This window comes from Sorex araneus, chromosome 1 (genome assembly GCF_027595985.1).
Source record: "Sorex araneus isolate mSorAra2 chromosome 1, mSorAra2.pri, whole genome shotgun sequence".
Classification (NCBI taxonomy): Eukaryota; Metazoa; Chordata; class Mammalia; order Eulipotyphla; family Soricidae; genus Sorex; species Sorex araneus.
The window spans coordinates 372,245,380-372,269,229 of NC_073302.1; the positions used below are offsets into that span (position 1 = coordinate 372,245,380).

The following is a 23,850-nucleotide window of genomic DNA, read 5'->3' on the forward strand; positions in this document are numbered from 1 at the left end:
TATAGAAATAACTGTGGAGGATATAATATACATCAGGGTGACATAGTTAATAATACTGTATTGTGTATTTATAAGTTGGTAATAAGGGGCTTGAGAGATATTATAGTGGGTAAGGAGCTTAACTTGCAGATGGCTGACCTGGGTGATCCTCAGTACCCAATATGATTCCCTGAGCACCATAGGATAGATCCCTGAGTACAGAGACAGGAGTAAGCCCTGAGAACTGCAGATATTGACCCAAAATAAAAAGAAAAGTTGTAAAAGAGATAAATCTTAAAAGTTCTCATCACTAGAAATAAATGCATCATGACAACACAGGGTCAGAGTTTATGTTAACTGAGGATGTCAGGCCAAGGAAGGGCAATTTTTGTTTGAGTTAAAAGCCAACTCACATTAAGAGAATCCATTATTTGAGCTGGAGCAATAGTACAGTGGGTAGGGTACTTGCTTTGCATGCATCCGATCCAGGTTTGATCCCCAGCATCCCATACAGTCCCCTGAGCACCGACAAGAGTAACTCCTGAGTGCAAAAGCCAGGAGTAACCCCTGAGCATCACCGGGTGTAGAGAGAATCCATTATTTAAAATTCTTCTCTGATGGTGTTAATGCATTTGTTACCTTAATTTAAACCTGCTCAGGATTCTATTCAATTGATCACTAAACCCTGGAGAGAGAATACAAAATAGAAATTTTAGCTTTGAGCTGGAATCTTTGATTTTTATTTGTTACTTGCTTCTTTGGGGACCATACTCAGCTATGCTTAGGGATCACTCCTGATAGTGTTCAGGGGACCATATGTGCTGGGATCAAATCAATGTGGGCCATATACAAGGCAAATGCCTTACTCTTATACTAGCTCTCCTCTCCATGGGTAGGTTTTTAAAACAAGGTTTTAAAAAAAGTTTATTACTATAGTTCCTTGAGTCAATTATGTCATTACTTTTAACATGATAGCATGATTATTTTTATATTGTATAAAATTACAATAGTCATATAAAACATTTAAGAAAGATTGCCAGTCCAACAATCACTGTCACTATCACTTTCATCCCATTGCTCATCAACATGCTCGAGTGGACACCAGTAACGTCTCCATTGTGAGATTTGTTTGTTACTGTTTTTGGCATGTTGAATATACCACAGATAGCTTGCCAGGCTCTGCCATGAGGGCAAAATACTCTAAGTAGTTTGCTGGGCTCTCTGAGATGGGTGGAGGAATCAAACCCAGGTTGGCCGCGTGCAAGGCAAATGCCCTACTGCTGTGCTATCATTCCAGCCCAATCCAACAATAAAACATCAAATAGAAGGTATAGCAATTTATATATATATATTTATATATACATATATAAGTGAAATCAGTTCTAAAGAAATACAGTACACATTTTTCCCTGACCAGTTGTAGATGGTATACTCCTTCAGGGATAATTCTTATCTGGTCATGCATTTTCTTTTCAAAAGCAATGTTGATCATACCTCAGTTATGATATAGTTGTAGCAAATTTTCTCTTCAGAGTTAAGCAATAGTTATCCTAGCCTAAGGATATTTTCATGACATCAGTAACTTGGTACTTGAAATGGAAATTATTCTGCAATTTAGTTAGCATCTGAGCTGTTTGTCATATAGTGTAAGAAAATGGCAATTGATTAAGAAAGTGAATGCAGAGTAATAAAACATGGGACACATATTGCATAAATCTTTTGTGCTATTTAAGAATTAAATAATACCCAAATATAAATTTGCTGCCAATTTTTCCTTCATAATTATCCATATGGCTACTCTATATAACTCTTAGATAAGTATAAATAAGTTGATTAAAACATCTATACATAAAAATATCTACTTCCTCCCCAATCTTAGCAGGGGGCACGTACTTGCTTACTAGTACAACAAACAGGACTAGAGAGGCACTCAATGGCAGAGCACTTGTCTAGCATGCATGTATGAAGTGTTGGGTTTGTTCTCTGTCATCACATACACACACACACACACATACACACTCACACACACGCACACAGTATCATCCAGCAGATAAATTTGTACATGGAAATTTTGAGCCAAGCTCTGAATCACTTACTGGTTTATATGTAGAATACTCTATAAAAGTGAGTAAAAATGGTCTGCAAACTGGTAAGTTCCCATATATTAGAAAATCACTGCTTAGTTTTTTGACTTGAATTTTTATTCAAATAAGAAATGCATTGTTTGGAATTTTTCCTTTTATTCTCTATGTTTTCATCATCTAGCATAAGCCTCTATAATAATTTAATAAAACTAATTATTTGGGATATTTTCAATAACTTCTTGATCCAAGTGGAAAGCATGTTAAACTGAAATCCCAACACATGGGATCAATATGTTTTCATTATTCTTTAGTTCTTTGAGCAAGTCACTTTTTTTTCTGTCACTGTTTCTAAAATTGGAAATTTAAATAATTATTCAATCCTCTTTAGTGGTTGCAGGGTAATAAGAAGATTCAAGAATATAATAAGAACACTAACAACAATGCCAAGAGGTGCTTCATAGGAATATATATATATATATATTTTCTTACCTCTAATCATAGAAGTCACAAAATAAGATGATGCAGAAAATGCAGCACTGAGTTTTTTTGGTAGGTTTTATTAATTTATCATCAATAACAATATCCCTTTCCAGTTAAGAAAATAATCTTGAAAAAAATCAGGTGGCATTTTTATGGTTGTTCTAAAATCCCACACCAGAATCTTCACTGCATCTTCTAGAAGGCCATGTTACCTTCAAGAAGGTCAAGATTCCATCACCATCACAATTAGATTGGCTTAGAGTAAAAATCATCTTTTTTAAAATTTCATTTTGTTTACAAAGTATTGCTTAAAAATACCTAAAATAAAATATAACTATCGCTACAATATAAGTATATTTCCTTTTATTAATTCAAGATGATGGAAATTACAGTCTGAAAACATAGTTCTTTGTATTATTCTTTGTCTTTGATGTGACCCAAAATGGTTTTAAACAAAATTTGTGAATTTCCAGATTGCCCTAGTTTATTCTAAAATTATGACATTGATTTACAAATCCTTGATGTCAAGTTTAGTAATTATTTATAGTGTCCATGGAAAAACATGGATATTGACTTGTGTGTGAGACATATTTGAAGTTTGTTTTACATATAAGAAATCTTTGGGGAAACTGGACACTCAAATTTTGTGGTTTTGAGGTTACCTTCATTTTTTATACTGTTTGGTTGAGAGATAAACAAAATACAACAGAATAACAATGTCAGGCATATTGTAAAGAGCAAGTAAATAGAAGAAGTAAAAACATGAATAAAATTTAAAACATGGCCTGTTTCAAAGTAAAGGGAGTGTGTGTGTGTGTGTGTGTGTGTGTGTGTGTGTGTGTGTGTGTGTATTAGAAATAAAACTCCTGGGGCTGGAGCAATAGCACAGCGGGTAGGGCTTTTGCCTTGCACAAGGCCGACTTGGGTTCGAATCCCAGCATGCCATATGGTCCCCTGAGCACCGCCAAGGGTAATTCCTTAATGAAAAGCCAGGAGTAACCCCTGTGCATCTCCAGGCATGACCCAAAAAGCAAAAAAGTAAAATAAAATGAAAAAAAGAAATAAAACTCCTGGATCCTTCCCAGAAGGTTTTAATATGCATAAGACAGAAGTATATCAAATAATCAGTATTGAAAAGAGCTATCAAAATTAAGGGGGACATCATGTTACAATAGTTTCTATTATATATTATTACATCAAATAGCTAAAGCTAACTGAGAAGCTAGTCTGATACATAATATCACTTCAAAGTAATGAAAATTAATGATTACTGGAAATTACCTATAGAACAATAAAGTAAAATAAAATAGCTATCATTTCTAGCTATAATAAGAATATTATCAACAATAAGCTCCAGTGTACATTTAAAATGTAAAGAAATATATTTCTTAATTAATAAAATTAATAGGTAAATTAAGTTTTAAAAATCTATTTTTTTCCTCATTCAAGTTTATGGACTTCATGAATTCTAATTATGGACTTCTGGGAAATCTGTAAATCCAAATTTAAGAACGTCTGAGTTAGAAATAAGTCTACCCACCCTCTCCAGATGGAGCCCCGGCGACACTGAGCAGCAACTAACACGGCTCCGGGATGCCGGACTGGGACAACTCTGAACGGGGGGGGGGGAGGGGCACTGGAGTGGGGCGGTGCCAGTACAGCCTCTGAGTGGCCCTGGCCACGGAAGTCATGATCTCGACCCACCCTCGGCGCCATCTTGCCACATTCAACAGAGAAGAAGCCGGGCGTTCTGGTGAGCAACGCGGACAGAGAATGCCAGAGAATGCTCTGGACCCGAAACCGGGCCAGCAACACCGGGGACCCAGACGGAGGAGGTGCAGCCACCACACCCTCTCCAGTTGGAGCCCCGGTGACACTGAGCAGCAACTAACATGTCTCCAGGATGCGGGACTGGGACAGCTCCGACCTTTTCTAAAAACTGAAAATATACAATCTTTTAATGAAAAACTAATTATCAAATGCTTCCTTGGTAGTAGGGTGGTCTTTCTTGGAGAGAAACTCCAACAACAATAGTGAGTTTTGTGTTGAAGTATGGAACGTAATCAAGGTACAGAGAAAATGAAGTGAAATTCATCAGTTATATTGGGGCTGGAGAGATAGCACAGCGGGTAGGGCGTTTGCCTTGCACACGGCCGGCCGACCCGGGTTCAAATCCCATCATCCCATATGGTCCCCTGAGCACGGCCAGGGGTAATTCCTGAGGGCAGAGCCAGGAGTAACCCCTGTGCATTGCCAGGTGTGACCCAAAAAGCAAAAAAAAAAAAAAAAGAAATTCATCAGTTATACAGTTGGGGGTGGGGGGGCGGGGGCGGGGGGTATACAGGGATTTTGGTGGTGGAATATGGGCACTGGTGAAGGGATGGGTGTTTGAATATTGTATAACTGAGACATAAACCTGAGAACTTTGTAACTCTCTACATGGTGATTCAATAAAAATTTTTAAAAAAAGAAATGTCTACCGTTAATTGATCTATTTCCACTTTTAATATGTTGCTTATAACTGCTTTGGACTGGTAGACTAATTTCTGCTAATTACACATGCAAAAAATTAAGCAGAATCTCAGAGAGAATGAAAGGGTAAATCTACACACTTATAAATGCACATTCTGTATCTGTGTTTACATTTATGTTCTGTTTATTGTTACAGTGTCAGCTCAGTTTCAGATAGTTCAATTGTTAAAATTAAGTATCTGAATAATTTGTTTCATGTGTACACTGTTCCAACACCACATCCATCACTGGGGTACCTGCTTCCCTCCACCAAAGTCTGAAAGTCCCTTTAATCCCATATGCACACTCAGTTCTGTAGACCAAATCTCCAAGTTTAATTACTTTTAGCCCTTTGCTGCTACCTTAATATGAATTTTTAACTCCTACATATGAGAGAAATCATTTTGCATCTATAATTTTCTTTCTAAATAACTTCATTTTGCATTAATATCCTCCACTATATCCATGCTGTGATATTGTGAAAAATTGCATAATTCATCCTTTCTTAGTGCTGAAAGTATTCTATTTGTCATTGTGTGTGTGTATATATATATATATGCACATATTGTATATATATATATATATATGTCACGGTATATATATTCCATTTGTCATTCTATATATATATATCACAAATTTCTTGACCTTTTATTCAAATTTGTGTTGCTTCCATATCTTGACTATTGTACTGTGTTGTGATTAACTGAGGTGTGCAAATATTCTTTTGAATTAATGTGTTATTTGTTTTCAGAGCAGATATCAAGAAGTGGAAGCAATACAATTTTTTAAAATGACACAGTAAGATAAGAACTAAAGTATACATGTGAATATAACGCACATTTCAAATGTTTTGATAATAAAGAAAAAATGCAAGACCTTAGATACTTAGAGACACTTTAAATTATAGGTAGAATTATTAGTAAGAGAAAAATGAGGGATAAAAGGAAGTCAAATGCATTTTGTTCTGGTTCAATCTTTTTTTACTTCTGTGGACAAGAAATTTGTAGGTGGAAGACATTTTGAGCTTCATATTCTGTTAATATATCATTTTGTAAAAATAATATATTAACAGAATTATGTTTTACAAAATGATATAGAGAAACAGAGCTTTGTATGTTAAAAGGGTTTGTTTCTTAAAACTCATTTCATGACTGGTTAACACTCAACTTCTTAAAGACATCCCCCCCCCCCCAGGCTGATTGATCAAGGAATTTACCCAAGAACAATTTCACATATATGTATAAATCTAATTAATTATACAGAGAACAATCCCATAGTAGTTCTCTCTGTGTGTCAGACAGATACTCATGGCATGTGGTAGAGAAGCAATAAGAGAGAGGATCAGTGAAAAGGAATAATAGTCAAGACTCAAATATATGTTATTTGATTCTCTGCTCCCCCAAATATTAGCTACCCCTCAGAATAACTGTAAATTATAAGGATCCATTGATTTCATATTTTATATCTATCTCAGGAACTATAAAACTATTCTGTTTATTAAAAGAACTTACTTTATAGACATGCCTATCATCTTACAATGACTTTGTAAATATTCCTAAGAGGAAAAATTCTTAATTACACAATGTAATTAATTTTTATACATGAATAAGTTAACTAAAATTAATACTAACTGAGAATATATAAGTATTGAAAGGAAGAAAAATATCTTGAGCTACAAAATGAATTTGCACAAAAGAACCCATACTATGAAGCAAGAGCATACTGTAATATGAGGAATTAACTTTATAGAATTTTCTACTTGAACAGAGCATTCATTTGTGATGCCCACCTACTTTAACTGTAGCCAGAACAATGAACGTTTGTAAAATACTATTTATTCTTACAATTATAACTTCAAGGTCAATTTTGATGTGGTGCTTAGGGCAGAACACAAAGACATTTTTTCACTTGAATCTTAACCTTGCTGGGTAAATGATTATGCAACATAATTGTTAAGTAATTTCCATAGTTTATTTAAAACTTTAGCAAAAAATGATATTTTGTTGCATTCTCACAGTAGAGAATACTAATGTGTAAATAAATGAGATGAGTAAAATGAATGGAGAATATAGTAAAAACCAAGGCTAATAGTAATAAGAACCAACTTAATTTTAAATTTCCTCTATATTTGGGCTCAGAATTTCATCACAGTAACAAGTAATCCTCTCAAATCAGATAGGAAATTAGATGCTGATTAGATTAAACAAAAATCCAGTTACTTTAACTTATTCTTCCAGAGATAACAAAGAATATTTTTTAAAAAATTAATTTAATGCGCCAAGACAATAATATTTTAGTATCTCTGATGCAACTATATCCTTAAAGCCACCTTCAAAATCTTAGAATGTTCTTGTTGGAACGGGAATAAGTTTTGCCAGAACTGGGAAACATTAAGAGAAATTTTTGTTTTGCCAAAGTCTATCTACTTTTTACTTTGCTCTTCTTAACTTCATTTTGTGAGGGCTTTCCAATAGAAGATGACATCTGGGGTAAGGGACAGTGAAAGTTCATCATTAGTTATCTCTCCAGAACTTTCAGACCAAAAACAAAAACTAATATATATATTTGTTATATATATTTATATATTATTATATTAAATATATATTTATAATACATTCATAATATATAATAATATTTATATATTATATTAAATATATATTTATATATATATATATAAATGAATCTGCCAAATGGTGACTAAGTGAACAAAAAGTCCTAAATGTAAGTTGACATTACTTTGTCCTTTCCCTCCTTGCCACAAGTAGCTTGTCCTGGTTTTCCCAGAGTTTAGGCTTACCCCAGTCACACCCATCAAGGTGAGGAAGGGCTTTGGAATGCCCTGCCCTCAGGAAGAGCTTTCTTATGTTGATTTTGCTACCTGGCTGGGTGTAGCCTAGAAGGCAAGGTGGGAGAAGTAGGAGAGAGAGAAGCCAGAAAGAAGCGGCAGTTGATCCAGAGAGAGGATGGAGCTGGGAATGCAGGAGATGAGAAAGTGGAAGATTGAATAAACGGTAACTAATCAGCAACTAGCTTGGTTTTCGTTCTTCCTTCGCCTGTCCTTGACCACGGGCCGTCCCGATCCAGTCCACACACTGCGGTTCCAGGGCACCAAACACGGGCGGTGAGACAGAGCCTCCCGGAGAGCCCTCGAGTGCACTCGCCCCTCGGCGAGCCTTAGTTTTTTACATATAAGCTTTAATGCATCTCTTATTGTGTCCATACAAAATAATTAATATTATGAATTCTTATATGTTTGCTGGCTGAGGAGAAGAGAAACAAATTCATGGGACTCCGCCCTTGGGTGGATCCTCCTGCTGAAAGAGAATTAAGTCCTAGGAGAAGCATCCCCTAGGGAAAGGAACCTTACCCTATTGATGGTGACCACACCTATGTGTACGCCCCAACCCCCTCATGCTGGGGAGATTTAACTAGGCTGTAAGAGTGGGTTGGGGGGCGAGATCTATGGGCCAGATCCATGGCCAGATCCAAGGGGGCCAGATCCCACAGATCCAGAGAGAGACCGAGAGCGGGAGAGAAGCGGAGAGAGAATGAAATAAACTGATCGAGCAACCAGTCTGGCCTTCTTCCTTCCCTCACCTGCCCCTGACCGACAGCACACGACAGCACACACAGTGGTTCCGGGGCACTGAACGTGGGCGGTGAGACAGAGCCGCCCGGAGAGCCCGCGAGTGCACTCGCCCCTCGGCGAGCTTTAGTTTTTTACAGGTGTGACAGTGATTGTAGAAGTGTTGGTAATTCTAGCCTACACAAAATAATCTAACAGTTGCCCAAATGTGGTGCTTTGTTGTGATTCATTTTAGTATCATGGAACTAATTTAATGTTTGTCATAGATTTGTGGAGTTAAAGGGTCTTGAGCACTAGAATGACATCATAGCATGTATCCAAATTCTCTACTCTTATGCATTTTAAGAGACATTTTCTTTTTATTGGAAAAACAATCCAGAAAAGCCTCAGATGATTTTATCTAACTGTAAACTTAAACAAGCACTTCAATTTTAGCACAATTATTTCAGATGTTAAAATAGTTTCCCTTTCTCATCTACCTATAAGTGAACATTTAATGATAATCTCTATGACCATTTTGAATTTATAAGATCACTGCTCCACTGTATATATATTTTCCTATTATACTGAAAATATTCAACAAAAGTCAATTATTATGCCGCTTGAAATTTATATTCAAATTTATTTCTTAGTAAACAAGTTATTTTGTAAGAAAGCGCACGGCTTCTTGACTGGAAAAGACATCAAAGGTTAGAAATAGATTAGAGGTTTGAGATGTGGAAAGATTAGAAATGAACTTTGTCTGGGAAAGAAAACAACGAAGAACACAACAGACGTAGGGTCTTGAGGCCTTGTATTAAAACTAACAAGAGGTAGATATTAACAGGAGGTAGATGCCATATTCTAATGTCTATGACCAAAAGAAACCATGCTACCAATACTTTTTTATTCTACCTTCTAAGATGACATTTGAGATTTGAACTTGACTTGGCAAAAAATGAACAACAAAAAAACCCCCAAACAAACAAAAAGATTAATTTCTTCCAGCTGGTTCTGAGAAATTGACTTGTTACAACTTTGCCCCAATGGCAAGGAGAAAGAGAGAAATAAAAACATTTCTTTTAATTCTTGGAGATTCTAAGGAAGGCTCTTGGATTTATTGGCAAGAAACATCTTTTCTAGATTTTTCGTCTTTGGTCCATGTGTTTCATATTGTTCGGATTTAGTCAAATTTGGGCTCCAAACTCTTTTTGTTCCCATTTATTTAGAATAAACAAGTCATAAAGTCTTAACCGAAGTGAGGTTTATCTACGATACCAAAATACATTACCTATCTACTTACTTCCTCTGAGTGGAGTTTTATGAAGAAAGAAATATATCATGGGACCAAAAACGAGTATAGTTGATAGGGCACTTATGTTGCATGCATCTGACCCAGGTTCAATCCCTGGCCCACAGCCGCACCAGGAATGATCCCTGAGTACAGAGCCAGGAGTAAACCCTGGAACTAGCAAGTGTGCCTCCCACTGCAAAAGAGGTGGGGGGATCATGAACATATTTTTATGAACAAAGACCTATCTCAATTTTGCCAAAATTATGTTTGCTTGTCTTTGTAGAGTTGCTTCTTCGAATATGTTTTCAATAGACAACAAAGACCAAAAAAACGAGGGTAAATAATAGATGTTAAAAATAGCGACTACCTAACAATGTTACTGGAACAATTAAAGCACAGAAAAGTCTCATATGAGAAGCCAACTAAAAGCAAAGGTTGGCACGATATGGGCTCTTTGGTTCTTTTCAAATTAATAAAGCACACTTGCTCCAAACTCATTTCTCTCACTTAAAACTATTTAGGTTATGTTTTGTTTGTTTTTTAACTCCCCCTAGTATATATAATAGTAGATCCAATTCGCTGTACAATTTTATGGGTTTTTTTTCTTATTATTTTTTGGTTGACAGGATCAGCTCATGTATGTATGAATAAGCCAAACACATACCTTATCTTTTCACTTAAGTTAGCAAGAAAATTATTTTTTAAAGAAAGCCCCTTACTAGTCAGAGTCCACCACATTGCTCAAGTGTAATATAACAGATGCTTCATTTGTTAATTTAGTGTTTAGTTGCTAGGGAACTTTGTCAAAATCTTTGACACAACAGAATACCAGTTGAAATCCTGAGAGCTGCACATAGAATGTACAGAACCTCTTCTCAAAAGGAGCTGCATTTTTATAATTAAGCTCAGAAAAGCACAGCATTGTTGGGAAATAGCTATTTTTATCCTGGTTACAATGGAACAAAAACAGGGACTTTCATTGTCCTTGGGAACATCCCAGTAGCTTTCCTAGACTCGTGACCTTTCAAGTTATTCAGTATATTTTCAAGAGAACGCCTATCACTCTGCTTTTAAACAACAAACAGGACTCCAAGAGAAACATAATGCTCCCAAAATACCCCCATCAGTTTCATCAAAGGAACTCATTAATTTTGTATTTCTTCAATTGCTTTAATTTCTACAGGGAGATGAATCTGACAGCAATAAACATCATCTGAATCGTTTTTCACATGTCCCGCCTGTTTACTAAAAAACACATGGAAAAGGTTGTCTACCTTAAAGGCCTAAAAGATGTTATGCGATGTCATAAAATTTCATAAAACCCTAAAAAAAATATATCTACTTACACTTTGCTGTCACTTTGTAACCCCCCAAGGGAGGGGCATGGCCTTCTAATGCGTCAAATCCAGCGGAAACTAGGACCATATCTGGATCAAACTCTTTGGCCACAGGTGTCACCACAGTCCTAGGTAGTAAAAAGTCAACTGGTTACACATGGGAACAGTGAATATCTTGCAGAATTGTACAGTGAAAATGACTTAGCAGGAATCAGGTACTACAAAAAACTTAAAACAATGGGCGGGGGAGGGAGAAATATGATTTGAATAGATTAAACACAATACTGAATCACTCTTACTTGACATCCGAATTCAGTCTTCTTTTTAAAATTAATTTCTCCTTTTTCTACAAATAAAAGCTTCGCAGGTACAGTCTAAAGTCTGTCATATTACATGCACATCTGTGGCTGTTTTATCCCACTGCCTATAAAAAAAAAAAATCTTCCAAGGGAGTGACTAATGTTTTACAGAGGAAAGTCAAAGCTTTAGTAGAAATCCGGCTTGCTCCAGTTAGTGAGAACTTGGTGTAAATTTGAACTATAAATTTCTTTTGGGAAAAAGTGGCTTTTCCAACTTAAAAAAAAAGGCATTTTTAAATATTTGTCATAGTAGGGGGTGACTCTTGCAAAGGAAAAACATGAAATTCCTCTAATCGAATCCAGACCATAATGCTAAGTGAGTCCAAGGTCAGACACCAAGAAAGTGGCAGCCTTGTCTGATGAGAGCACCCCCTGTGGGCCCCAATCAAATCCTCAACTTTCACCTCAACCTTATCTAGGCACCCTGACACCTTCCCCCTTGGTGTCCATTTGGGGACATGTCTCCGGTGCTACTAGTCTTTGGAAATTGTAATGATGGTATACATGTCTTCAAGCTTATATAAAAATGGCATTTTGATCAACAAAGATGTTAATAAAAATGATAAGTGCTACACATTGAATTAAAAAGTAAATAGTCTCTCTCTCTCTCTCTCTCTCTCTCTCTCTCTCTCTCTCTCTCTCTCTCTCTCTCTCTCTCTCTCTCTCTCTCTCTCCTCACTCCAATTCTCTAAATAAATCCCTTTAAATAAAGCTCTTTTGCTTCACACACACACACACAAACACACATACACACAAAGTTATTAAATATCAGACAGGGAAAAAGAATTCAGCCAAATGTTAAAAGAATCATCCTTGAGTAGTGGCATAATTTAAAGATGTTTCATAGTCACAAATTTCTCAAATTTTCTAAAAAGACCACGTATTAGTTATATCATTGCATTTATTACCTATAAACAAAATTTTTGTTAGAAAGTAAGCACTGTCACTATCACTGTTGTCCCATTGTACATCGATTTGCCCGAGCGGGCACAAGTAACGTCTCCATTGTGAGACTTGTTACTGTTTTTGGCATATCGAATATGCCATGGGGAGCTTGACAAGGCTCTGCCGTGTGGGTGGGATAGTCTCGGTAGCTTGAGGGACAGAGGAATCGAACCCAGGTTGGCCGCATGCAAGGCAAATGCCCTACCCGTTGTGCTATCTCTCACTCCAGTCCTTTAGAGTAGAAAGTTAGAAAGTAAAAAAATATTTATTTGAAAGATGCATAAAAATATAAATAAACGGCATATTCCACCTTTGTCAGAGTAAATAATTTAAATTCTGTTATAGGTAAATAGCTCAAACTCATAAATACACATGTGACTTCTACAGCAGTCCTTACCACAATTGGATCATCATTCAAATCTGAATCTGTTAATCTGTGAAATTAATTGAAAATACAAATTTATTTATTACATTTGATTTCATTTTTCTGCTCAATAAAATTAACTCTAATAAAGCAGGAGAACTGTGTTTAATTCTTCTCTTTCCTAACATACTAACTTTATGTGACAATTTTCCTAAAAGCATGATTATATGATATAATAAATACATGATATTTGATTATATTTTTCATATTAGTGAACTAGTCATATAACATATATTGCCAGAGTATTAAATATTGAAATAAACTCAAAGAACTAAAAATGTTTTATCAGGATAATGCTATTTCAAATAAGAATAATCCTATGGGAGCTGGAGCGATAGCATAGTGGGTAGGGCATTTGCCTTGCACGCAGCTGACCCATGTTCAATTCCCAGCATCCCATATGGTCCCCTGAGCACTGCCAGGGGTAATTCTTGAGTGCAGAGCCAGGAATAATCCCTGTGTATGCCAGGTGTGACACAAAAAGCAAAATAATAATAATAATAATAATAATAATAATAATAATAATAATCCTATGTATTATTCTGAATAATAATACTGAAGAATAAACATACTTTTATGATAATATGTAAGTAGATGATTGACTAAAATTGTCCATTTAATTGTCTACAAATAATTGAATCTACAAATATCTTTATAGTGGAAACTATTTTAGAAATTTACATAAAAGTGTTTGTACTCTTCCATTTATTTTAGTCTACATGCACTTTTATTTTATGGTAATGTACTTTACACTAGTTTTTCTATAACTGTTTTATACTTACAATGTTACTTCATCACCTCCATCATCAGAGTCTTAGTTACATACCATAAGAGTCTCAAGACTCCCTTTCCCTTATCCCATTTCTCTTGACAGTTTGATATTCTCTTGGAAATGTTTCAAAGCCTGTGCCCATTAGGAACTGTCTTATTTCTTGTTTCATCTCTTTATATTACACATGCATTCCTTCTGACCCAACATACCTTCCAACTCCATACAAGTTGCAGTGAACTGTATGACTTTATCTTTTTTCACAGATGAGTAGAATTCCATTAATGTGTGTGCATGAGTGTTTGTATAAAATAAATGGAAGAGTATACCTTATATGTATTTTCAATTTATATATATGTATATATACATTTCCATTATTCATTCACGTATTGTTGGGCATTTGGATTATTTCCAGACTAATAATTGTGAATAGTCTCTGTCCCTCTTGGAGAGCCCGGCAAGCTACCGAAGGTATCCCACTCATCTGACAGAGTCTGGCAAGCTACCCGTGGCAAACTCGATATGCGAAAAATCACTGACACTGTCATTCCGTTGCTCATTGATTTGCTCTAGCGGGCACCAGCAACGTCTCCACTGTGAGACTTGTTGCTACTGTTTTTGGCATATCGAATACACTATGGGTAGCTTGCCAGGCTCTGCTGTGCAGGCAAAATACACTGGGTAGTTTGCCGGGCTCTCTGAGAGGACCGGAGGAATTGAATCCAGATTGGCCACATGCAAGGCAAACATCCTACCAGCTGTGCTATTGCTCTAACTATACCAAAAATAGTAACAACAATGGTCCTCATTCCCCTGATCTTGAAAGGGCCTCGAATATGCCATCGGGCTACATTAGCACGCAACAGGAACAAATAAAGACATTAATGGGCAACAACAGGGTGACAGTGATATAATGATAGTATTGTGATAAACACCTGTGGAAATATTTTTGTTTCAGATTAATGTTTTGGCATTCTTGAGGTAGATGTTCAAGAGAGGGCTCATTGGATCATATTATTTTTTGATAAATCTGCACACCATTTTCTGTTAGGACTGAACTAGAAAAAAGTCCCACCAAAAATGTATGAGAGTCCCTTTATAATTGCATCCTTGCCAATATTAGCTCTTTCCATTCTTGGATGAAGACCATTCTCACTTGTATGATATATATCTTACTAGCATTTTTTATTTACACTTCTCTGATGATGTATATTCTTCATATGCCCACTGGCCAGTTTTATGTCTTCTATAAATTAGTCTCTGTTCTCCAGTTTTGACAGGATTCTTGTTATTGTTATTGTTGTTGTTGAGCTTTGGGAGTACCTTATATAACTTGGAGGTTAGTCTTTATCCAATGTAAAAAGAGTGAATACCTTCTTCCCTTCAGTGAGACATCTTTTTATTTTGGACATCATTTCTTTTGCCATGCAGAAGTTTCTTAGTTAACAATAGTTAACATAGTTTCAATTATTTAATTTCTTACTTTGTTTACTTTGCCAGTGGTTTCATCTCACAGAAACTTCCATGAAGCCAATTCATGCGGTGTTCTGTTTTTATAATTATCTTTATGACATGGTATGATACCAAGGTTTTAACCCATTTTTAATTTAATTTCTGTGTTTACTGTGAGATAGGATCCTTGTTTATTTGTTCTGCATGAGGATAATCAATTTTCCCAAGATATTTATTGAAGAGCGTTTCCATACTCCACTCCATGAAGTTTACCCTTTGTCGTACACCAAATATCTATACATCCAAGAATTTACTACTGGACTTGTAATTATATTAAATTAATCTATAAGTCTCTCTTAGTCTAGTACCATGCGTTTTTATTACTGAATCTTTGCTGCATAGTTTACATTCTAGGAATACAATGATAACCACTTTCCCCAACCCCTGGATATCCTTGGTTATTCTTCTTTTTATGGTTTCATACAAATATAGAGATGTTTATTCTATGTCCTCGAGGTAGTACATAAAAATATTGTTGGGGATTGCATTGAATCTATAAGGTGCTTTGGATGGAATGGTTGCTTTATTGTCATTGATTCTTTCAATCCATGAATCAGAGATGTGCCTCAATTAACTTGTATCTTCTTTCATTTCTTTCAGTGACTTAGATGCATAATATTTTAAATAGAATCCTAAACTATCACCAAAAATCTCCTACAAACAATGAATCTATATATTAAGCAGCATAATAAAAAATCAGTACCAAAAAATCAATTGCATTCTTATATGTAAACAATGATGTAGAAGAGAAATAATTTCTAAAATCCCATTATGATCATGACTAAAAGAATTATTTAGAAGTTTTAAAAGGAAGTGAATGATCAAATAAAATATTTAAATAATGACATAAGTCTTTTAATCAATAATACCATGAAGTCTGAAAGCATAAAAACCAAGCTTGGTAGAGTTCATAGAAAACAACATAGATTTTATTTCATAAATAAAACAAACCCTCAGAAACATTCATTTAGAATTTTATCAGAGAACGTAGATATTCTGGCTAAGTATTATCAGCAAAACATATATGCTTGTCTTTCATCTTTCCCAATATCACACTGAAAGAGAGGCTTCACTGTGTACTTAGGAATTCATTGTTTGAAAAGCAGAAAAATTTTAGATGTGGATATTAAATAAGTTAGAATATATTTCCTAAAATAATGACTAGTTTTAGTAAGCAGCTAGTATAGATATTATTTTCTAATATTGATTTTAATCAATCTCTAAATAAAAGGCTCCACGTAACCATGAATAAGGGGTTGTTTCTGAGAGTGAATCAGGAAAAGTCCAAGAGAATTTTGAAGTATCTTGTGGTGACAGAAATAATTGCTGCTGGCAAAAATCTATGGACAATACTAAAATTAGTAGACAAAAAAATAAATAAAAACATGATAACGTTATATCAGCGTAATTTCAAAGCATTTTCCACAAGTTACTGGAAATTAAAATAATACAAACTGACTAATCTTGAAGATATTGCCTTAGTAAAATTATCAGGAATCACATCTCTAGGAACAAGATTACATCAATATTCACTGATAATATACTAAGAAAGATAAGTCTGTTCTTTTATTGCAAAAAATTAATATTAAATCAACTAAGGAAATTTCAGACAAATCAAAATTTAAGGACATTTGATAAAAGAACTGAAAGATATATATCAAAATATATGATGTGGGAAGATTAAGAAAAGATTAAAGAATTGGTAGACCTTTGAGAAGACACGGAGCCTCAAGATCTAAATGAGAATCTGAGTTGGACCAGAGAAAAAATAAAGAACATTAGAGGCGAAAATTGAAGTATGATATAAATGGACTCGAGCGATAACATAGTGGGTAGGGCGTTTGTCTTGAATGCAGCTAACCCAGGTTCGATTCCTTTGTCCCTCTTGGAGAGCCTGGCAAGCTACTGGAGTATACCACCCGTATGCAGAGCCTGGCAAGCTCCCCGTGGCATATTTGATATGCCAAAAGCAGTAACAACAAGTCTCACAATGGAGACATTACTGGTGTCTGCTTGAGCAAATCTATGAACAACAGGACGACAGTGCTACAGTGCAACTATATACATGTGTATTTTAGGAGATTGTGAAGCAGCTCAAGTGGTAGAGCTTATGCAAGAATCTGAGTTTGACCCTAAGCACTCCCAGTTCCATACCACTGGGTTGATTTCCCTGAGTATTTCTAGGTGCAACCATAATTTTAAAAAAATCAACTTGCAGCACATATATCACTGTATCACTGTGATCCCGTTGTTCATCGATTTACTAGAGTGGGCACCAGTAACTTCTCTATTCCTCCCAGCCCTGAGATTTTAGCAGCCTCCCCTTACTCATCTTTCCCAATGATTGGAGTGTCTTTCAGGGTCAGGGGAATGAGACTTATCATTACTGTTTTTGGCATATTGAATACACCAGTCTCTGCCCACATGGGCAGGATACTCTTGGTAGCTTGCTGGACTCCCCGAGAGGTCAGCACATGTATCACGATCACGAAATCCCGTTAATCACCGATTTCTCGGGCAGGCTCAGTACCCTCTCATTTTGTCCTTTCCCTGAGATCTTAGAAGTCTATCTCGACTCGGCCCTCCTAACGATGTCACACTGGGGGCTCTTTCAGGGTCAAGTGAATGAGATCCAGCTTGTTACTGGATTTAGTATATGAATACACCATGGGAAGCTTGCAAGGCTGTCCCATGTGGGCAGGAAACTCTCAGAAGATTGCCAGTTCCTCCCAGAAGGAGAAATAGGCTACAAGGTATCTGGGAGCTTGCTTTTAAGTCTCTGGATGTTGGCCTTGATGGGATTACACACACCTGGGTTCCTCTGCCGGTACCTTCATGCATGAGGCCTGTCCGAACGTGTGGAGAGGGGCTCTAGCATGGCTGTAGCTAGGTTCCGGTGGTCTTCAGCTGCCGGGAGCTCTGCTCGGGGTGGGGAGGGAAGCTGGAGCTCATCCCCTCTGAGGGGCCCCGGAGAAGACAGCCAAGCATTTGGGCAAGAGACTCTCTGCCAGCACATATATACTAGCATACAAATGTAAATTTATCACTAACATACAAATATAAATTCCCTACTCTTCATAACTGCATAATAATTATTTAGTTCTTTAACGTTAAGGAAAAATAGATTGAATACATTTAGTAACTCTATTATCCTTACATTTCTGTGGGTCCAACAGTATTTTCAAATAAAATGATATACAGAAGATATAAAAATTGTCATAAACAGAAAAAATTAACATTTTAAGAAGAGGAAAACTGGTCATATATGTAATATTTATCAAATATATTTATACACATATATACATATACTGTAGCACTGTAGCACTGTCGTCCCATTGTTCATCGATTTGCTCAAGCGGGCAACAGTAACGTCTCCATTGTGAGACTTATTGTTACTTTTTTTTGGCATATCGAATATTCCACGGAGAGCTTGCCAGGGTCTGCCATGTGGGCAGGATACTCTCGGTAGCTTGCCGGGCTCTCTGAGAGTGGCAGAGTAATCAAACCTGTGTCGGCTGCATGCAAGGCAAATGCCGTTACCCACTGTGCTGTCCCTCCAGTCTATATACATATACATATACATGTACATACATATATATACATACATATATATTTATATGAGAGCTATCACAATAACACATGCTCATGAGAATACAATAGATGGGAGATAATCTTACAATACACCTATAGAAACACAACCACTGAGGAAATAGGCATGTGAAAGAAGAGAGAGGCAGGGTTAAAATTAAAGAAATATTCATTGCTTAAGAAGAGCAGTACTTGATCACAATACCTTAATATTCTCTCCTTTATACAAGTAACCATGCAGTATATTTAAATGACATCCAAGAAAGGATGTGTCTGGAGAAAGAAAAAAAAACTCTAATGTGGCTATTGTTATACCCCCCAAATACAGTCTCCCTATTTTGGTCTTTCAGGGAGATTCAGAAACCACAAGCCATATTCTGAAATTCTAACCCCATCCCAGAGTGGGCTAGGGGTGGCAGTTACTCTCTTTTACCCCATACCAGCTGACATAGAGTTAACAACTGACTCATTTACACAACCACAGGGAAAAGTGAACCAGTTACCACTTTTATAAATAACAATGATAAAGCAAGAATTTTTGGCATAAAAGGAGATTAACTAGTGTGAAGAAGGGGGGAGACATAAACAACTTTGAACAAAACAGAGATAGCTATGGTAACAAATATTAATCCAAAAGAAATTTAAGAAAGTATTTTATCTTTAGTAAAACCATACTGCTATGAAAAAGAACAAAGAACAATGGAAGCGTTTAAAGAAAAAAAACTATTATTGCATAAACAGTTCTCGAAAAAATTAACTTGAGAGTCCAGATGTAGCCCAGCAGTAGAACACTTGCTGAGCATGTGTACTTACTAAAAACTGTTTCAATAAAAAGCATATTATTAATATGCTTCTGGTCTAGTTGGGGGTTCTTCCATTTGAAAAGTATGATATCTGCATGGAACCGTTTGAATATTTTTTGTTTTCTTGGTTTCCCTTCTAATAGACAAACTGAAAATAGAAATTTTTTCCACTATTAATATAAGAATAAAGAGTAATTTGGGTGATCGCAGGAGGGTAGCGGGCCAAGTTCCCACCCTACCAAAACCCAGACAGCCACACTCACACCACTCAAGCTGTCTTCATGCCTCTCGTCAGATTCCATCATCTCACAATTGAGCACCAGAGAGATGCCAACTTGTCAAAAATTTCAGGAACACGGGTGTTTTTGGAGGGGGGAGAGGGGCTGAAAACTTCAGGCCTTCTCTCGGTCAGGATAGGTGACCTCCACATAGTTCTGGAAGTCCCAGCAGTCACACTCATGTCTCACTGCCTCCACCACATAAGCTCATCAGTGGGTCATATCCCAGAGACTCAGAAAGAAATCTTGAAAGAGAGATCAACTAGCTGCAAGAATTTCTAAGATACCCAGTCCCAGCTGAGCCTTCTGGGGCAATCTCAGGAGGGAGCAGGCAAAGTCCCCGCCGTACCAAAGTCCCAGCAGCTGCACCCAATAACTGTCGCCATGCCTCAGGGCACATTGCCCAGTTGAATATTCTGTATTTCTGGAGCACAAGGCCCACATGTGTAGCGGCATGACATTTCCAAACTCTACAATACTGACATCCCAGTAGGAGCACAGCAGATTGGGTGGGAACATATTGTAGAAGTCAACTAATATAGACTAAGAAAAACATTAACACAGAAGGCTTAGTTTGCAACAACACTTAGTAAACCCTCAGGTAAGAATTTAGGGAATCCCATGATGAGATACAACAATTTTCAAAATTTTCATTTACTGAAATTTTTTTTTTATCACTCCATTAGCCATTTTTGTAACAAGCAATATGAAATAAATAGTTGTGGGGCTTGATACAGGAACAGGCTGAAGGGTAGCTAGGAAAATGGAGACAGTGGTGGAGGTAAGGTAGCAATGGAAATGGGATTAGTGTTATTATATTGAATGCCTGTAACAAATCATCATGAACAACTTTGTAAACCATGGTGTGTAAATAAAGTGGAAAAGGGAAATAAAGAGTGAGCATGTTTTTATAAATTTATTTTTAGTAACTAGAGATAAAATTGAAATAACAGAATACATTATAAACCTAATCTTAGTATTATGGAAATGTTTCTCTTAACTATCTCTTGATTAACTACATTAACGTTAGTTTTCAAGAAATGTTTTTGTCTTTTCAGATATGTTTTAGGGGGACTACATTTTAAATTGAAATGTAATTTAGAAGTAGTTACATATTTTCAAATATAATTTGCTGGATTTTCTGCCTTAGTATTCAAATAGGGCTGAAGCGATAGCACAGTGGGTAGGGTGTTTGACTTGCACGTGGCTGACCTGGGTTCGATTCCTCCACCCCTCTCGGAGAGGCCAGCAAGCTACGGAAAGTATTTCGCCCCCACTGCAGAGCCTGGTAAGCTACCCATGGCGTATTCAATATGCCAAAAACAGTAACAAGTTTCACATGGAGATGTTACTGGTGCCCACTCAGGCAATTTGATGAGCAACGGGCTGACAGTGATACAATGATACAGTATTCAAAGAAAGAAATTATAATTTTCAGAATTCAAAAGTCACATGATCTTTACTTTTGGGATCAACTTTGCACATGTGTGGTAATATAAATTAATTTTTATTAATTAATTTATTAATTTATTCTTTTATTGAATCACCATGTGGAAAGTTACAAAGTTTTCAGGTTTAAGTCTCAGTTAAACAATGCTCGAACACCCATCCCTTCACCAGTGCACATATTCCACCACCAAGAATCACAGTATACCTCCCCCCTCCCCCCAACTCCCCAGTCCCCCACCTCGCATGTGTAACTGGTAAATTTTACTTTACTTTCACTTTACTTTGATTACATTCAATATTTCAACAAAAAACTCACTATTATTGATTTGGAGTATCTCCCCACTACAGTTGACCTGCCGAAAAGAAAGCATTTGATAATTTGTTTTCCATTGCTGAGAATAAAGAGATATGAGGTCAAGAGGCCAGACTAGCAGCCGCATGGGTTTGGATTTCTGTATTTTAGTATTTTAGTAAGTAAGTCCAGAGAAATATCTGCCAGAAATTGCATCATTGTAAGCTTGTACCTCACAGCTACTTTATATTCTACATATGAGTGCAATCTTTCTATGTCTGTCTCTTTCTTTCTGACTCATTTCACTCAGCATGATACTTTCCATGTTGATCCACTTATATGCAAATTTTATGACTTCATGTTTTCTGACAGCTACGGAGTATTCCATTGTATAGATATACCAGAATTTCTTTAACCAGTCATGTGTTTTTGGGCACTCTGGTTTTTTCCATATTGTGGCTATTGTAAACAGTGTGGCAATGAACAGAGAAATGCAGATGTCATTTCTACTATACCTTTTTGCATCTCCGGGATATATTCCCAGGAGTGATATTGCTGGGACAAATGGAAGCTCAATTTCTAACTTTTTGAGAATCATCCATATTGTTTTCCAAAAGGGCTGAACTACTCAGCATTCCCACCAGCAAAGAAGGAGAGTCCCTTTATCCCCACATCCACGCCAACACCCGTTACTATTGTTTTTTGGGATGTGGGCCAGTCTCTGTGGTGTGAGATGATATCTCATTGTTGTTTAGATCTGCATCTCCCTGATGATTAGTGATGTGGAACATTTTCTCATGTGCCTCTCCGTCATTCGAATTTCTTCTTTCGGAAAGTTTCTGTTCATTTCATCACCCCATTTTCTGATTGGGTTGGCAGTTTTCTTCTTATGGAGTTCAACCAGTGCATTGTATATCCTTGTTATCAACACTTTATCGGATGGGTACTGTGTAAATATTCTTTCTCATTCTGTAGATTGTCTTTGTAATTTGGTCACTGTTTCTTTTGAGGGGCAGAAGCTTCTTAGTTTGAGATAGTCCCATTTATTTATCTCTGTTTTCACTTGCTTGGCCAGTGGCGTGTCAGCTTTGAAGATACCTTTGGTTTCAATGTCATGGAGGGTTTTGCCAACCTTGTCTTCAATGTACCTTATGGATTCTGATCTGATGTTGAGGTCTTTAATCCATTTTGATCTGACCTTTGTACAGGGTGATAGGTGGAGGTCTAAGCCCATTTTTTTTGCATGTAGCTATCCAGTTTTGCCAGCACAATATGTTAAACATGCTTTCCTTGCTCCACTTCACATTTCTTGCTCCCTTATCAAAGATTAGATGACCATATATTTGGGGGTGTATTTCAGAGTATTCAACCCTGTTCCATTGGTCTGCAGCTCTGCCTTTGTTCCAGTACCATGCTTTTTTAATGAGTACCGCTTTGTAGTAGAGTTGGAAGTTGGGGAAGTTGATTCCTCCCATTTTCTTTTTCCCAAGAATTGCTTTAGCTATTCGTGGGGACTTATTGTTCCATATGAATTTCAGGAGCGCTTGCTCCATTTCTTTGAAGAATGTCAAGGGTATCCCTATAGGGATCGCATTGAATTTGTACAATGCTTTGGGGAGTATTGCCATCTTGACAATATTAATTCTTCCAATCCATGAGCAGGGGATGTCTTTCCATTTCCTCGTGTCCTCTTTTATTTCCTGAAGTAGTGTTTTGTAGTTTTCATTAGGCTTGTGATAAACGTCTTTGACTATATTGAGGACGTTCCCTTCTATACCCATTTTGGCGAGCGTTTTTATCATAAACGGGTGCTGGATCTTGTCAAATGCTTTCTCTGCATCTATTGATATGATTATATGATTTTTATCTTTTCTTTTGTTGATATGGTGGATTATGTTGATTGATTTTCGGGTGTTAAACCATCCTTGCATCCCCGGGATAAATCCCACTTGGTCGTGTTGTATGATCTTTTTGATGAGTTGTTCAATTCTATTTGCTTATATTTTGTTGAGAATCTTCGCATCTGTGTTCATCAGGGATATTGGCCTGTAGTTTTCCTTTTTTGTGTGGTGTCTTTGTTTGCTTTTGGTATTAGGGAGATATGAGCCTCTTAGAAACTGTTTGGGAGGGTTTCTTTTTCTTCAATTTCCTGGAAAAGCTTGAGAAGAACTGGAACTAAGT

The 23,850-nt window shown here is 36.5% G+C and overlaps 1 protein-coding gene across 2 annotated transcripts in view; it reads right to left on the reverse strand.

Annotated features, from left to right (window-relative positions):
- HDAC9 (histone deacetylase 9) overlaps positions 1-23,850 on the reverse strand; it is a 1,006,394-nt gene that overhangs the window by 138,141 nt on the left and 844,403 nt on the right. For both annotated transcript variants that reach the window (XM_055131803.1, XM_004602237.2), the window contains one exon: positions 11,260-11,378. In XM_055131803.1, coding sequence (XP_054987778.1) covers positions 11,260-11,378 — 119 coding nt within the window. The remainder of the gene's footprint in view (positions 1-11,259; positions 11,379-23,850) is intronic.